Consider the following 17,884-nt stretch of genomic DNA (forward strand, 5'->3'; position numbering starts at 1 on the left):
TCTTTTCTCAACTGTACCAGTCTCAGATTGATCTCTTTCCTCACTATCTCCCTGGGTCCCACACACCCCACCCCCACCTTAATAGTTTAAATCCTCCCAAGCAGTTCAAGCAAATCTCCTTGCCAATATATTAGGCCCCTTCCAATTCAGGTGTTTTTTAAATAGTTCACCTTCATTGCTTTCTATTTGATAAGCTGTTTACCAAAACACACCCCCAACAGCTTGGAGGCAATGGCTTAGTTTTATTATTACTTAATTATTTATCCAGAAACTCAGATAATGGTCTGGGAACCCAGGTTTGAATCCCTCCGTAATTGTTGGTGGAATTTGAATTTAATTAAAAACTGAAATCAAATGGTGACCAGCAAATCTTTCCAACCAATTGTTGAAAAACCTTATCTGATTCACTAATCTTCTTCAGGGAAGGAAATTACTGCCCTTACATGGCCAGGGCTGTAGGTGACTCCAGATCCACAGCAATGCAGTTGACTCCTAACTGCTCTCCAATATAACCTAACCACGTAACCACTCAGTCATAACTAATTGCTACAAAGTCTCAAAATAAGGACTGAGACCAGACAGACCACCGGGGATTGACCTCGAAAATGGAATCGTCAACGACAAAGACAGCCTCACTAAAGTCCTCCTCACTAACGTCTGGGGGTGAATGCCAAAATTGGGAGAACTATCTCACAGATTAATCATGCCTGAGATAGCCGTACATACACACAATTTCCCAGATATCACCTGGATATATCCTGTCTCATCAGCAGGACAAACCCCACAGAGGTGGCAGCACAGTGGTATACAGTCAGGAGAGAGCTGCCCTGGGAGTCTCATAGCCCCAGGTTAAACATGGGCAAGGAAACCTCCTGCTGATTACCATGTACCATTCTGCTTCAGCTGAAGAATCAGTGCTCCTCTGAGTTGAATGACTCTTGGGGAAAGCACTGAGGGTGGAAAAGGCTCAGAATCTACTCTGGGTGGGGGATTCCAATATTCATCATCAAGTGGCTTGGCAGCAGCATGACTGATATAGCTGGTCAGGTCCTGAAGTGCATTGCTGCTGGAACTGGGTTTGTGGCAGGAGGTGAGGGAATCAGCAAGAAAGAAAAACATACTTGACCTCAGCAATCTGCCTGGCACAGAAGCATCTGTCCCTGACAGTATCAGAAGAGCGACCACTGTGCAGTCCTTGCGGAGATGAAGTCCTGTCTTCCCACTGAGAATATCCCCCATCACGTTGTGTGGGGCTATCACTGTGCTACATGGGACAGACTTCAAACAGGGTCTAGTAATTCAAGACTATGAGTCAGCGACAGAAAAACTGTGTTTCAGCAAAACTACACCCTCATGGCCCAGCATATCCCCGGCTCAATTGTTAACATCCAGCCAGGGTGTCAACCCTCGTTCGTTGGAGAGTGCTAGAGGACATGACAACAGCAGCACTGGGCATACCTGAAAGTACCGTGTCAACCTGGTGAAGCTACACAACAGGACTATTTGCATGCCAAACAGCATAAGCAGCAAGTAATAGACAGCGCGAAACAATCCCACAGCCAGACTTAAAATCAGATCTAAGTTCTGCAATTCTGCCACATTCAGCTGTAAAGGGTGGTGGACAATTAAATTACTTATTAGAGGAGAAAGCTGCACAAACATCCCCGTCCTCAATGATGGAGGTGACCCAACACATCAGTGGGAAAGAAAAGGCTAAAGCATTTGTAACAATCTTCAGCTAGGTGTGTTGAGTAGGTGATCCATCTTGGCCTCCTCTAAAGGTCCCCAGCATCACAGATACCAGTCTTCAGCCAATTCAATTCACTCCATGTGATTTCAAGAAACAGTTGGAAGCACTGGACGCTGGAAAGGTTGTGGGCCCTGACAAGATTCCAGCAACAGACTTGTGCTCCAAATGTGCCAACCCATAGCCAAGCTCTTCCAGTACAGTTACACCACAACAATGTGGAAATTTTTCCAGATATGTCCAGTACATGAAAAGCAGAACAAACCCAGGAGGGTCAATTACTCTCCCTTTGGTCCATTCTCGATCATCAGTACAGCAACTGAAGGTGTCATCAACAGTGCTAGCAAGCAGCATCTGCTCAGCAGTAAAGGTAAAATCACTATAGTCCTATCAGACCATAGGGCTGCTTTTCCATTCAAGAGAGATGGCTGGTGGTAACCTGGTATCTTGAGTGTCATCAGGTGTCTGGCAAGAAGAGAGGTTGAGAAGGCAAATCCTTCATGTAACCACAGACAATGTGGGAATTGAGCCCACTGTGTTGGCATCACTCTGCATTGCAGACCATTGCTGAGCTAACCAATCCCATGCTCAGCAATGACCTGCTTACTGATGCCCAGTTTGGGTTCTACCAAAACTACTCAGCTCCTACCTTAATTACTGTCTGGGTTCAAATATGGACAAAAGAGCTGAGTTCCAGAGGTGAAGTAAGACTGACCTCCTTGATATCAAGGCCACATTCATCTTAGTGTGGCATCAGAGAGTCTTACTGAACGTGGAATAAATGGGAATCAGGTGGCAAACTCTCCGCTGGTTGGAATCATACCTGGCACAAAGGAAGGTGGTTGTGGTTGTTGGAGTTCAGTCATCTCAGCTCCAAAACAGGACTTCTTTAGGGAGTGTCCTTGGCCCAAACATCTTCAGTTACTTCATCAATGACCTTTCCTACATCAAATTATCAGAAATGGAGATGTACGCCAATGATTGCGCAATGTTCAGCATCATTCATTGACTCCTCAGATATTGAAGCAGTGCATGTATAAGTGCAGAAGTCCTGTGCAATATTCTGACTTGGGCTGAAAATTGTCAAACAATATTTGTGAGTTGCAAATGCCAGGTAATAACCATCTCCAATAAAAAAAAAAGATTTAACCACTTCCTTTTACTTTCAATGGCATTGCCATCACTGAATTCCCCAGTATCAACATCCTGGGGGGTTACCATTGACTAGAAACTGATCTGGATTTTCCATATAAATATAATGGCTACAAGCCCAAGTCAGAGGCTAGGAATAACTCTCCTCCTGACTCCTCAAAGTCTGTCCACCATCTATGTGACGCATGTCAGGAATGTGATGGAATATCTTCCCTTGCCTGGATGACTGCAGCTCTGATATCACTCATAGTATGTAGGCATCACTGACTAGGCCAGTATTTATTGTCCATCATTAATAGTCATTTAAGAAGTAAATTGTGCTGCCTTTTTGAACTGCTGCGGTCTTTGTGGTGTAGGAAAGGTATTTTAGGACATTATTCTAGCAACAGTGAAAAACTGCCAATATAATTTCACATCAGGAAAATATGCAGCTTGACAGCAACTTGCAGGTTGTTGATGTCCCCCTGGATCTGCTACCTTGTCCTTCTGGTTGGTAGAGATCACAGTTTTGGAAGATGAAGATCAGGAGTTGGGAAGCCAGTATCAGTCATCAAGGATATGGGTGAAAAGTGGATGGGACTAAATGCTATACAACACTGTGTATAGCAGTGTTGGAAAAATGAAAGTTTCTGAAGGATGACTGCTTGAAAGTTCTCAAAGAGAATATTGAATCGCTCAAATAAAAAGGTGACAAAATCATTTATAACACCATTAGATAGCTTAAAATAGGGTAAAGGCAAGCACTATTGCTGAGGTAGGAATAAATGGTCTTCATCATCGCTTCAGTTTCAAACCCTTTTCACGGCCAAAGAGCATAATAAAATTGAGAATACAAGCAAAATGGAGAGATGAATTGGTGGCAAGGGATTTGTGTTTGTCATGTGAGTCAGTCTTCTTAACATTGAGGTGGAAGAAGTTGCAGCTTGCCCAGGGAATCATTGTGGGATAATGTTATGAATTGTGAGTTTCTTTTATCCTGCTCACATTTTCCCAAACTCTGGATTCTGGTTTAGCACATCATTCAGATGCTTTATTGTTATATGTCAGTGCAGTTGTAGAGTCTATTTGCAGTGATTAACCATCTGGTGTTTGCATTTTTTAACAAAATGCTACCTTCAGTGAAGCCCCAATATTCCCGCTATCACTAAGAAGTAAATGTTCATCAGTCTTGTTAGTTTAATTCCAACACCAGAAAAGAATCATTACTTTTTATTTTGAGGCTATTAATCTGCAACAGCAAAACACATTGATATCCAGGTTTTAATATAATTAAAAATGTCCCAAGATACTTTACAAGTGCATAATGAGACAAAAATTGACATTGAGCAGTGAGCTAAGAAGGAGCCAATAAGACAAGTGACCAAAAGCTTACTCAACGAGCTAGACTGTAAGCAAGTGTGCTAGAGGAGATAAGAGAGATTGACAAGTTTAGGAGGAAATTTCAGACCTCACGGCCGACAAAAGACCTTTAGTTTCAATGATCATAATGTTTAATATTTGCATAAAGGCTGTTTTACATCTCTTTTCAAATTTGAAACAAATCAATTACAATTAATGCTGTCTATGAGAACCTTTGCATTAATCATTCATTTTTATGAGTATTTGTAACTTATGCTTAGAAAAACGTTTTATAGAGAAATGTGTTTGGATAACAATGTTAAGCAGACTTAGCTCAATTTCCTGGCTCACACAATGCTACGGATCACTACCTTCACAACCAGCATTGTTTACCTCAATTCTAACCGTTGGGGAAATCAAAGCAAGTACACGTAATAGAATTGGCACAACACAAACTTTACTCCCTTTATGCATGGTGATACCTCCTCTTGGAAGTCATAAAAGTTTACCGTATAGAATGAAAAATACTTGACTCACCTCCCTATTTCTTCCAAAAGTTTAATAGTGTTAAAATTGTTGAGTGCTTGACTTGCTATTTACAGAAACCAGATAATTAGGCAGGATAAAATGATCTAGGAGAGAGTGAAGACTGCAGAGGCTGGAGCTCAGAGTCGAGAGTGTCGTGCTGGAATTGACGTTTTGGGCTTAAGCCCTTCATCAGGAATTTGTCCTGATTAGATTAGATGACTTACAGTGTGGAAACAGACCCTTTGGCCCAACAAGTCCACATCGACCCGCCACCCACCCAGACCCATTCCCCTACATTTACCCCTGCCCCTAACACTACGGGCAATTTAACATGGCCAATTCACCTAACCTGCATGTTTTTGGACTGTGGGAGGAAACCGGAGCACCCGGAGGAAACCCATGCAGACACGGGGAGAATGTGCAAACTCCATACAGTCAGTCATCTGAGGCGGGAATTGAACCCGGGTCTCTGGCGCTGTGAGGCAGCTGTGCTAACCACTGTGCCACTGTGCCGCCCACAATGTAGGGCTTATGCCTGAAACATCGATTCTCCTACTCCTCGGATGCTGCCTGACCCGCTGTGCTTTTCCAGCACTACGCTCCCCAGGATAAAATGACCTCTATGTCCAATCATCGATTCCATTTTCTTATCAAATGGATAAGGCAATTATATAATGGTGTATAAGGCTTGAAAGGGTTAATTGAGGAATGTAAACATGATTCTGCCCATTGATATATAAGTGGCAATCTCTGGAAAGAGCTAGCCAGTCTTCAGTCATAATCTATATAATCTATATAATCTATAGTCATGTAGTTTAGATCTGGCTTCTATCTTTTAGAAGATAACAAATCTCTCACTAAGTGTTAATGTCATTTCCTAGTCTTATTTTCTTATGAAGTGCTATTCTCCTATCATGTAATAAACCATTCTTGTAACTCAAGAGTGTGTCTCTTCTGCCACGACATCCACATGGTTATCTTTGCAGTTCAGGATGCCTTCAACTAGTGCTAGAAATGGCAGCTTTCTTACTCAAGACCTTTATGTGTCTTTATGGTGGAAAGTTAGCTCAACTCCCCCTTACCAAAAGGTGTCAACTGCAGGTATCTCTGTCAACAGGGGGCTTGCAAACAATATCCCTTTAAATTCAGCAAAACAACATTTAAACAGGAAGCCAAATATTTAATAGTGAGGAGTAAAATGTTGTGGATTTTGAGCATGCCAAGAATTAAATTTGGACAAGCTCATTTGATTGAAAGTCATAGAAGCTGTCTTTTTACTGTCACTCTGGATTATGGTTTTTCTTTAGCTAATTTATAATAATGTACAATAGCTCTTTGAAGTAGTCTAGTTTATATCAGTGAGCTTTTAACCCCAATGACAATTAATCAATGGTTAATTTTACAAAGTGGGGTTTCATTAAGTGTATCTTTCAAAAATCATTTACATTTTCTCTTTGAGTTCATAATATTTTCGGCCATGTGAGAGAGACAAGACATGTGTTCCCAAAATGTGACAATTCTAATTGATGTGATATCTTTTTTGATTCAGTCCCCAGTGTTACATCCTTTCTAAGAGGTGATTATTTCTTCTTTCTTCTTTATAAAGTAGCTGAATTGAAATTCACCATGTGGTATCATTGGTATGAGACTGAATTCCATGTTCTGGATTTCAGAGTCAGCAATGAAGTATTGGTACTTACTGAAGACCTGGTCAAAAGCTGCACACAAAAACCTAGCAATTATAGGGCATGAATTTCCATTTTCTTCACATCAGTTTAAATCTAGTTCCAAGCCAAGTGGATCTCTAGCATTCAGCACCGTTTACTACTCCTCAGATACTGAAGCAGTCTATGTTCTTCTGCAGCAAGATCTCAAAGGTAGACAGCTTGGCTGATAAATGGACAGCTATGTTCTTGCCAGACAAATGCCAGGCAAATGAGCATCTCCAGTGAGAGAATCTAACTATATCTCCTTGATGTTCGATCACTGAATCCCCACATTTGAACTTCTGGTTATTAGCATTGATCAGAAACTAAACTGAACTAGTTATGTAAAATCTGTGATGATTAGACTGACTCAGAAGCTGATAATTCTGTGAGATGACTCACCTCCTGACTCCTCAAAATCTTTTCACATATTTACAAGGTACAAGAAAAGTATGTGATGATTTGATGAAATATTTCTTACTTTCCTAGAAGGGTGCAACACCAGCAACATTCAAGAAGCTCAGTACCATGCAGGGCAAAGCAGGCTGTTTGATTGTCACTTCATCCACCACCTCAAACATTCATTCCCTCCACCATTGACACTCAGTGTCAACAGGATGTATCATCTACAAGATGCACAACTCATCAAAAGCTCCTTTGACAGCACCCGCCAATTACATAACTTCCACCAACTAGCAAGGTAGCCAGAAGACCTCTCCTATTTGTCCGTCTGGATGGATGAAGAAACGAAGAACTGGAGATGCTAGACATCAAACAAAAACAGAGATTGTTGAAGAAACTCAGCAGGTGTAGCAACATCTGTGGAGAGAAAACTGAGTTAATGTTTTGAATCCAGTGACCCTTCTTCAGAATGGTCATGGTAATAGTAATGTTAACTCTGACTTCTCTCCACGGATGCTGCCAAACCTCCTAGGTGGAAGTGGTTGTGGGTATGGAAGGTAAATTTACCAACGCTCCCTTGAAAACATTTCTCAAATCTATGACCATCTCGAAGGTCAAGGGCAACAGATGCAAGGGAAGACCACAAGCAGTAATTCCCACCATGTCACGCATGATCCTGACTTGGAAATATAATTGCTGTTCCTTGAGTGTCATTGGCTGAAAATCCTGGAAGTCAAAAGTGTGGTGCTGGAAAAGCACAGCAGGTTAGGCAGCATCCGAGGAGCAGGAAATAGCCCTTCATCAAGAATGATGCGGGGGGCGTCGGGGGGGGAGAGATAAGTGGGAGGGGGGTGGGGCTGAAGCTAAGAGTGCGATAGGTAGGTGGAGGAGGAGGTAATAGTGATAAGTCAGAGGGGAGGGTGGAGTGGATAGGTGGGAAGCAAGATAGACAGGTAGGTCAGGTCATGAAGGCGGTGCCAAGTTGGAATGTTGGAACTGCGATAAGGTGGGGGAGAAGAAATAAGGAAACTGGTGAAATCCACATTGACGCTGTGGGGTTTGATGGTCCAGAGGTGGAAGATGAGGTGTTCTTCCTCCAGACGTCGGGTGATTAGGGAGTGGCGATGGAGAAGGCCCAGGACCTGCATGTCCTTGGCGGAGTGGGAGGGGGAGTTGAAATGTTCGGCTATGGGGTGGTGGGGTTGATTGGTGCAGGTGCCCCAGAGATGTTCTCTGAAGGGCTCTGCAAGTAAGCGTCCTGTCTCCCCAATATAAAGACCACCACAGATTAAGTAAATGATATGTGTGAAAGTTCAGGTGAAACTTTGATGGATGTGGAAGGCTCTTTAGGGCCGTGGATGGAGGTGGGAGGGGAGGTGTGGGCACAGGTTTTGCAATTCCTGTGGTGGCAGGAGAAGGTGCTGGGAGGGGAGGGTGGATTCAGTCGGTTCTGTAGGCAGGCATTGAGGAAGGAGATGTGGCTGTGGTAGCGAGTCTGCTTCAGGACATGGTAGAAGAGCTTTGGAGCAGAAGATACGACCTGCAGTGCAGTGAGAGGGTTCCTGAAAATCCCGGAACTTCATCCTTAATGGCATTTTGAGTCTACCTACAGCACGTGTTCTGGTTAGTAAAATGCAACAAATGTGTAGAAAGACTAAAGCAGGTTTACAGAATTTGTTGTTGTTAGCCCCAGTAAAAATTAACCCAGTGGCACTGGTCAAATTTTGCTTACTGGGCTACACTTTGCTGCATGTAATATTTCAGGTTGCAAACATATTCACAAGTGCTTTCAGTACATAATGTCTTGCATTAACACCTCAAAAAATCCGAAAATGTTATGAAAGATATCATGATTTCTCTGCATGTAGTGAGCTGCAGGGTTACTTTGGCACCTTGTAATAACTGGTTATCACCAATACCAGATTGACTGTAGCTCTGTCAATGGTGATTGATAGGTACACTGCGTGGTGAGGGTTCAAGAGAGTGCCAGTGAGGGAAGGGCTTGGGAGAGAACAGGTGAGGGCTCTGTAGAGAGTTGGTGAGTGATTGGGTCAGAGGACAGAATGGACCAGAGATGGACATATGACTAAGCTCAGGAGAAAGCCAGTCTTGGGGCAATGTAGAAAGCAGGTCAATGCAGACGGGAGGGCTCAGAACAGTGATGTTAGAGCTCCTGCAGTGTGCAGGGCACACCAGAGAGGGTGTCAGTCTGAGCAAGCCATATCACTATTTGTGCAGATGCAACGGACGTTGGCTGGCAATAATACATTAATGATATTACACACTTCCTGAAAGATAGCATTTGCATGCATTTGGAAAGGCAAGGACTGATTACGGATAGTCAGCATGGTTTTGCGTGAAGGAAATCGTGTCTCACAAACTTGTTTGCATATTTTGAGGAAGTAATCAAAAAGATTGATGAGGGCAGAGCAGTAGACATTGTTTGCATGGACTTTAGTAAAGCCTTTGATAAGGTTCAGCGTGGGAGATGAATTAATAAAGTTAGATCACATGGGATTCAGAATGAGCCTGCCAGATGGATAGAAATCTGGCTTTATGGTAGGAGACAGAAGGTGGTGGTGAAGAGTTATTTTTCAGACTGAAGGCCTGTGACCAACAATGTTCCACAGGGATCGGGACTAGGTCCACTTTTGTTTGTCATTTATAGAAATGATTTGGATAAGATTTTAGGAGAAGAAGTGGTCAGAATTGGAAAACTTAGTTTGTTATAATGGCCCAGAGTAAACAGAGGCCAGCTATTAATACCTTCTTAACCCAGAATCTTTCCCTACAGCAAATACAGCAGAGTCTGTCATGCCAGAGTGGCGGCTCTTGAGGCAGACCAGGCCACAATTAACAGAGGTATGTTCATCATGATGCAAAACCATCACCTCAAAAGATAGAAGCTGCCGAAGAGAACCAGACCTTAAGGGTATTGAAAATATCGTTTGATGTTCACGTGTGATTTCGCAAGTCAGAATATCAATCTTCAGTGGAATCATATTCTTCTTTAGCTGTTTCACTTAAACAAATGGTGCACATGAAAATACCAGTTAGTCTACGTAGCCTACATCACATGGTCATGGTGCTTTAACTGTTCATAATTTTCCATGATGTAGGTATATAACCTAGAGATAATATTTTACACAAAATAAATAACTTAAGTGGAAAAAGTGTTGGAAATTCCTTCCTAATCCAGAACTAGACTAAGCTTTCCATGATTTTCATTTGTGCTGGGATCTCAGCGTTAGCCTGAGACAGTTACTAAAATTAGTTTAGTTATTGGTTTTCCTTAGCTTTGGTCTCCCTGCTGCATGCAGCTTTGTTCAGTTGAATAGGTCAACAGGGAATTTGTACTTGTGCTTCTATCGATCTTATATTTGAACTGGCCAGACTGAAGTGGGGAAGAACCACTTAATTTAGGTGTCTGTCTGATCTTGTTTCCATTATTTTGCAGATGTGACCGGCATTCTCTTGGTCCCTTTCCTAGCTGTATCGGCTGAGATCAGAATGTAACAGAACATTTCATTACATTTTACTCTGGTGATTGTTAAATAGGACATGAAATGGACTTTGTCGGGAGGAAAAGGATTCATAGTGTCCCTGATTCCACTGTGATACATGTTCAAATAAAAAGGGATTAGGAGGCATATGAGTACTGCAATAAAGACCACAAAGGGAAGTGATTTTGGAAGATGAGGGTAGGAGTGCAATGCTGAAATATCAACTTCTGATGACATAGCGAAGAAAATATAAGAAACAAAGGCTCACTGGAGTGACAGAAAATGAGGATGTAAAATGGAATTTCTGTCTGGAAAAACTTTCTCCAGTAAGGCAGGATGAGAAGCTTAAAATCCATTCACTGGAAAAGCCATCAATGAATTGAGGCAGAACCTCTGCTGATTGCAACATTGCGGCCCTCAATATCCTATAGTGTTCACTTTAAAAGTTTGGATTTAATTAAAAAGATGGAAGCAAAAGGAAAACCATAGATAACTTTCCCCAGCAAATATAGATTGATAACCAAGATAAACATACTAATGTTGTTATGATTGAAGTGCAGAAGAGTAAGGTGTGGTTAAATATGACAAGTTAAAGTAAAAAATGATGTAAAGACATGTATTTTTGTTTGTCAGCACGATTATGGAAAGCAACTGACGGACAATCAGAATTTCAATCCCATTTCATGTATGACAATAGTAGGTAAAGAATGACCCATAAAATGAGGAAAATAAAGAAATGACTTGAATTATTATAGCATGTAGCAGCTTTCAATATTATGCAACATTTCACACCAATGAAGTGCTTGCAAATGTAATTATTGCTGATGTGTCGGTGAATGTGGTACATATAATGGCTGAAACATGTGATGATGCATTGGAGCTGTATCAGGCTGAAGTGGGTACTTGAAATAAGTGTGTAAGGTAATGCCTGGAAATTTTCTTCAATTGATTTTGCCAAACTTTGCAAAGTCAATGAGACAACATCACATTTCATGCAGGGCAGGAAAGAGCCACTGGAGGCGTTTACTTTATGTCTGTTTGCTGTACCTGGAAATCTGTTTGTTGATAGGGACAGACATTGCAGCCCTCTTGAAACAATGCTTTAATAGCAGTCTATTACAGCAGACATTTTATAAAATTTGTTTTCCTAGGCAGCTCAGTCCTTTTGACCAAACCTTGAATTCAGTGATGGGTACAACCTTGGGGTTCTACAAGGAAGCCCAATAGAGTTCATCTCCATTGACCCTCCCCCTCCCTCAAAACCCCATTGAATTTTAGGCTCAATGAAATGAACAAGGTTACTGATTTATGCTTTTGCTGTAAGCATAGATATTATCACATCATTCATATCCAAATGAGATGTCAATACATGAGAATGTTCTCTGTCACCCTTAGAAAGATTGTGCAACCCAAGATATTCCAAAGGTCAAATGAGTGTACTCATACAATCCTTTGATTATATTTATAGGAACATACTTCCTCAAAGATCTCTGAAGATGCAGTTGGAGGTAGGCTGGGCTCATATTCAATTTAGATGAAATGTGACCCCAGCCAGCTTTTCATTCAAATCTCTAACCATTGCACTGGCTATATGTCTAAACAGAAAACTCTGTCAACTCATAATCCCAACCAGGTTTTGAAACAGGGACTACTGGCATTGCCCATTGAGCAAATTGTACTGAGCATTTGATGCCAAGTTCCTCTAGAAGTTCCAATTCAGCGTCTACATTGGCACATAGGGCATAGGGGATTGATCATGTTCCAAAGTATTTAGGTCAAGTCTCTATGTCTACATAATCTTGGCCGTGGCGCTTTTTATCTTTTTAAGACTCTCTTCGTACACATTGGGATACTTCCCAATGACATTGTATAGATATCTAGTACCCCTTTTAAAGATCTGCTGCTTATCTAAGTAGATTTTCTGCAGCCAGTCCCTTTCTACAAGTTTGGGACCTGTCACACCACCATTAAAGGAAGTCAGGTTGTCTGTTGCCCATGCATAACTGGGATTGCAGTGATCCCAATAATATATAAGGTCTCCCCAGTGTATGTGGCCAACCTAGCCTTGTGTCTCTCAGACCTAAAGGCAAGATGCTCCAGAATTTCCTAAAGGTTTGCTCCCTATCGATAGATGCAGCGATACCTGGTGTCTACCTCCATGTCAAAGGGGTGGCCATTTTCCTGAGTATTGCGTTAGTTGGGGCCACTTTGACAGCTGTGATGTAATTTAGCTGTGTCAATTCCTCATCCCCAGGCTGATTTATTTGCTAAGCTCTGTCTTGAAGTGACTTCACCTTTCAATCTTGAGGTATGCGCTTCGCCTTTTTTCCGTAGCCTTGTCTGGAATGGACCCTGTAACTATGAGTGCAGCATTGACAATCTTGCTCCACACTATATTGTGGAGAAATTTGCCATCCAGTTCTGGAAACTTGCGGCCTCTGACAGCAATCCCCTTCCTTAACAATCAACAGAAGCCACGAGTATTATCTGCTGTGGACTTGGCTCTCTGGTAAGGGAGTAACTCAAGGTTGAGTTTGGTACCATTTACAGATCTTGATGCTGCTGAGACCTTTTATCCACATTTTTGTGAGAAAGGGCCAGTTCAATGGCTTCCTCGAGGTCCATTTCTAGTTCAGTCAGTAGCTTCCTTTGGGTCACAATACTATTAACTCCATAAACCTAGCGATTCCTTAACCTTTCCTGAAGTGCTAACCCATACACACAGTGTTCCACCAATTTCCATAGTCTCATCAAGAATCCAGTGACTGATTCCCTCAGAAATCTATTTGCTGGTTTAAGCCTGCAATGTAACAGATGGTTTGAGATCATAATGGTCTGCTACCATATTTATAAGTTCGTCAAAAGATTTTGACTCTAGTGTTGCCAAGTAGGTTAGTCTCTTTACAATGCTGAACGTTAGGGCTCCACGAGTGGTCAGGAGAGTGACTTTTGTCAGTGATCCCTTTCTATCCCATTTGCCTGAAAAAAAGGTATCTTATTCTTTCGATGTACTGAAGCTAATCCTTCTCACCCCATCAGAAGGCTTTCCAAACAGCAGCAGTTCCAATATTTCCCTGTCATTGTCTTACCAGGTCCAAAAGTTTTCTTGATCTTATCGCTAAATGTAATAACTCAGGAGGATCTACTGGAAAGAAACATCTTGCACCATTGAATGTCAAAATGGAGCCACTACTTGAAGCATACATGGGCTCATCACAGTCTGGGACAGACATGTATGCAGACTTATCCGTGGGTCTGCTTTGTCTTTTTGTTCTTAACTACTATCCATCACCAGTAAATTATCTGTGTGGCCCATTGAATATTTACATACAAAGCCCATTATAGGCAATACAAACCATCAGAGAGTGAGGAGGAGGTGGCAAGAGCAGAAAGGAGCTAAATCAAAATGGAGTTGGAGAGTAAATTAAAGTACTCTGCCCCCTGCAGTGCCCACTTCTCTCTAAAAGCATTGTGAGTATTGGTGGATACCACACACCTCCTCTTCAAGGATACCAGGGCATGAATGTAGCTACCAGGGTCTACTTTATTACTTTTTACACAACCTGTTCAGGGGTTATTATTACACACCTATGAAGCAGATGGGACTTCAATGTGGGTTTTATGACCCAAAGGTATGGACAGTACAACTGCACCACCACAGTCCCTCTGGGTTTGGCTTTCATTTTTTCTTTTTGTATCCATGTAGCCAATTGAGTATTTACATGCAAAGACCATTATCAGTAATACAAACTACCAGAAGGGGAGGGCAAGTTAGGGAGAGTGGGAAGGCACTAAATCAAAATGGACAGGGTCTGCTTTTTATATATTTGGAAGTATTATCACAGACACAGCCAAATGTTCTTCTTTCCGCCCATCACCAAATCACCATTTTTTTTTTGTTTTCAACTATTGATCTTCACTGGTAAATCATCCATGTGGCCCATTGGGTATTTGCAAGCAAACCATCAGGAAGTAAGGAGGAGGGTAGGGGAGGGGAAGCAGGCTAAATCCAAAAGGAGCTGGATGGGGAGATAAAATACTCTACCCCCTGCAGTGACCAGCTGTCTCTAAAATGTTTTTTTTTCTTTATATCCAGAAATGCTCTTCTTTTAGCTACTAATTGCCACCAGTAAATCACCCATGTTGCCATTTAGAAATTTCCATGCAAAGCCCATTACGAATAATGTAAACCATGAAAGGTGAAGAGGAGCTAGCGAGGTTGTCTGCTTTTCTTTTAAGGTTTTATTTATTCTTTCTCCAAATCATTAGTGATTAGTACTGTTCTTTTTTAAACCTTGTTTAGAGATGATATTATACATCTTTGGAGCAAGTGGGACATGAACCCAGGCCTACCAGTCCATGGGTGGGGACATTGTGCTACAAGAAAACCCATAGGTCTGCTTCAATCTTTTTCTCTGAACTACCTCTGGTCAATTTCTTTTTTTATTTTTAACAGTGAGACAGGAAATTAAGATATTTTTGTGAAAAGGCTTTATTATATTATTTTCTTTTTTTCCCATCGCTCAGGAAACATCTGAGTTGTCAATTGAACGTTTGCCAAACAAAGCCTGTTAAACCAATGCTAATGTCAAAAACTGATTGGGGGTGGGGGGGAGGTCGGGAGGAAGGGAGAAAAGAAGGGCATGAAGGTGAAATGGAGTTGACGTGGGAAATGAAGCATTGTATCCCCTGTGCTGCCCACCTCATTATAAAGACATCATGAGCATTGATGGACACCACATGTTCATTCTCCAATGACACCCAGTCTCAAATATAACCATGGAAGAGGGGCAGAGAGTTGGTGGAAATGATCAAAGGGTATACTTTTCAAAGGGCTCAGATGATGAGTTCCTGCTGGGCAGGCCATTGCTGTTACCAAGGAAGATTATGAGGAGATTAATTAATGATTTCCCATGGCTTATCTGTGTAGTTCACGATTTTAGGAATTTGGTCTTTCACCACACGTTCCCTGAGCACAAATCTGCTTATTAATTGATTAATCTTTCTGTTACTATTCCTCAATCACATTTTTTTCTAACTTTTATATTCACTTTCTCATTCAATGTGCATCAAAGAAGTTTATTTTTGATCGTATTCAAGTTTTTTAAAGTACATTTCATAAACATGGGTTGACAGATTGTACTTTGAATGCAATAATTGTAAATGGAACAGTTCTCAGTTCAGATGTGCATGAATCTGTTAATTAGCTGATGCATATGCTTTCTGTTTTCACAGCTAAAGCAATTAAATACCATTTTACGTGTGACTTGGAGTGGGAATGGTTTAGCACATCCCTTGATTGAAAGTATGATGTTCACTGAGAAGACTAACACTGCTGTACCTCAGAAGCCTGGACAGAAGAAGACAAGACCTCAGGGTCTTCCATCTCCAGCTCTGTGTTGTGCCTGTGGCCTCTGCATCATGTTGGCAGGAATTAACATAACTCTTGTGGGAGCCTTTGCATTTGGTACCTTCTTACCAGTGAACAATCCCCCCATCATTATTGGGCCCATCTTGCTAGTGGTTGCCTTCACCTTCTTTGCAGCCTGTTGCATCTGCAGTCGGAGACCTCCAGCTCATGGCCAGAGGAAGTCCAAACCTGGCTCCAATATTGGCATCATTAAGCCGGGCCATGCCACATTTGAGATTGAGACCAGTGAGCATACAGTGCAAGACACGACTGCAGTCCAGCTCAGCCCCACAAACTCACCAGTGTCTTCGAAGAAATCCACTCCAGTCCATGAAAACTCAAAGACATGCAAACTGTTCACAATGGATGCCAACAATCCTGGAGCCAAGTATACAGCTGGTGCTGAGGCGATACAACTGAACCTTCCCCGTGACTTGGGCTCATCATCATAGAACTGGATTGAGCTCTGAGTCCAAAACTACCCTCACTGTACAATGTCATGGCAAAGTCTTTTGAACTGTCCACCAGCGGAAACTTGTTGTTAAGTTTGAACAACCAATGCTGCAGACTATATTAATCTACTGTTCTGTATGAACTGCATTCACCTTCATTTTTACAGGTTCTGTTACTTGAACAGTGATATTTTAAATCTCCTGCTGTTTTCTGAGAGCAAAATGCACAAGACAGAAGTTATTCAAAAAAAAGTTTATTTTTAAAACTGAACAGTGAAATTTGACAGCAAAAGCACTGTCTGATAGTAACTTCACTAAGCCCCAAAACATGAGACAGTTGCAAGCATCTGTGCAAATTGCAGGCAACATGATGCGAAATCAATTGGTTGAGAAGTGTAAAGAGCATAAACATTATATCAAAAGTATTTTGTCACAAGTAAAGAGTTTTGTTACCAGACGTCCTTTTTTTTACCCATGCCCACTCCACCCTCAAAAAAAAATTGGGATGCAGTACAGGGAACATTTGTTTTAATTCAGACAAAACTCATTCAATAACGTACTTTGAGAAGCTTAATTTTGTGAACAGAGATACATATTTTGGCAAAACCCAATTCTCCCCATATACCTCAATTCTCTTCTGGATCTGTTTCATTGATTTAAGCACTGTATAAGGGCTCACATAGTGCTGACATAATTAAACTGTGAGACCAAGGGTAGAAGTATTAAGGGCAGGAGGATTATGACAATATATTTGCTTTATCTATCTCTCCCTTTTTTGGGGGGGGTAACAAAAACAGTTGGAGTTCTATCAAGGAGGTAGCTTGAAGGAATGTGAATTGTCCAATGTATACAATTGCCTAAAGTAAGATTGTGAGATGAACAATACTACAAATTGGAAAAGAAGTGAAAAACAAGTATTAGTTACCTGCTATTGTTAATCAGCTTTAAAATTGTAATTATGAGTTATGTATTTATCATGAATGAAATGGAGGGAATGTTGTGAAAATGCCAGGAAATTTTGTTTTGTTTATTTAACTACTTCTGGAGAAACCTGTACCGATCATGTCATTGCGTAAGATGTATTATCTGTTCATTGTATTCGTTAACATAGAAACAATTCCAAATAAATGTTTTCTTGTATCTGTAAAGTACAACTAGACATAAAGTATTTGTGTAGAAGATGGATTGAATGGGAGGACTCTAATTAAAGTCTATTACTTACATTGACTGAGTTTTAGTAAGGAACAGTACTATTTTAAAAAGTAATGGAAAAACCCAAAATGTGGACATACTTTGTGCTCAATGCAATAAAGAGTGGGAGTAAAAGAAGGCAGTGCTATTAATTAGATCATAAGACAGTAAGATCATATAGGAACAGGAGTAAATCATTTGACTCCTCAAGCATGTTCCACCATTCAATAGGATTATGGCTGATCTGACATTCCTCATACCCATTTTCTTGCTTTTTTCTCGTACTTTAATTCTAATACTGACCAAGAATCTATCTGTCACAGCCTTAAATATACACAAATACTCTTCCCCAACAGCTCTCTGTGGTATAACATTCCAAAGATTCACACATTTCAATCTTAAATTTGTGCCCCTTTATTCTAAAACTATGTCCTCAGGTCCTAGACTCACTTATG

The 17,884-nt window shown here is 41.2% G+C and overlaps 1 protein-coding gene across 1 annotated transcript in view; it reads left to right on the forward strand.

The window, feature by feature from the left end:
• Nucleotides 1–17,559, forward strand: part of tmem275a (transmembrane protein 275a) — a 41,444-nt gene extending 23,885 nt beyond the window's left edge. Inside the window, exon 2 of the mRNA XM_043700127.1 lies at nucleotides 15,612–17,559. Within this exon, the coding sequence (XP_043556062.1) occupies nucleotides 15,612–16,238 (627 nt within the window). The 3' untranslated portion in view covers nucleotides 16,239–17,559. The remainder of the gene's footprint in view (nucleotides 1–15,611) is intronic.
• Nucleotides 17,560–17,884: the final 325 nt, after the last annotated feature.

The sequence above is a fragment of the Chiloscyllium plagiosum genome, chromosome 11 (assembly GCF_004010195.1).
Source record: "Chiloscyllium plagiosum isolate BGI_BamShark_2017 chromosome 11, ASM401019v2, whole genome shotgun sequence".
Lineage (NCBI taxonomy): Eukaryota > Metazoa > Chordata > Chondrichthyes > Orectolobiformes > Hemiscylliidae > Chiloscyllium > Chiloscyllium plagiosum.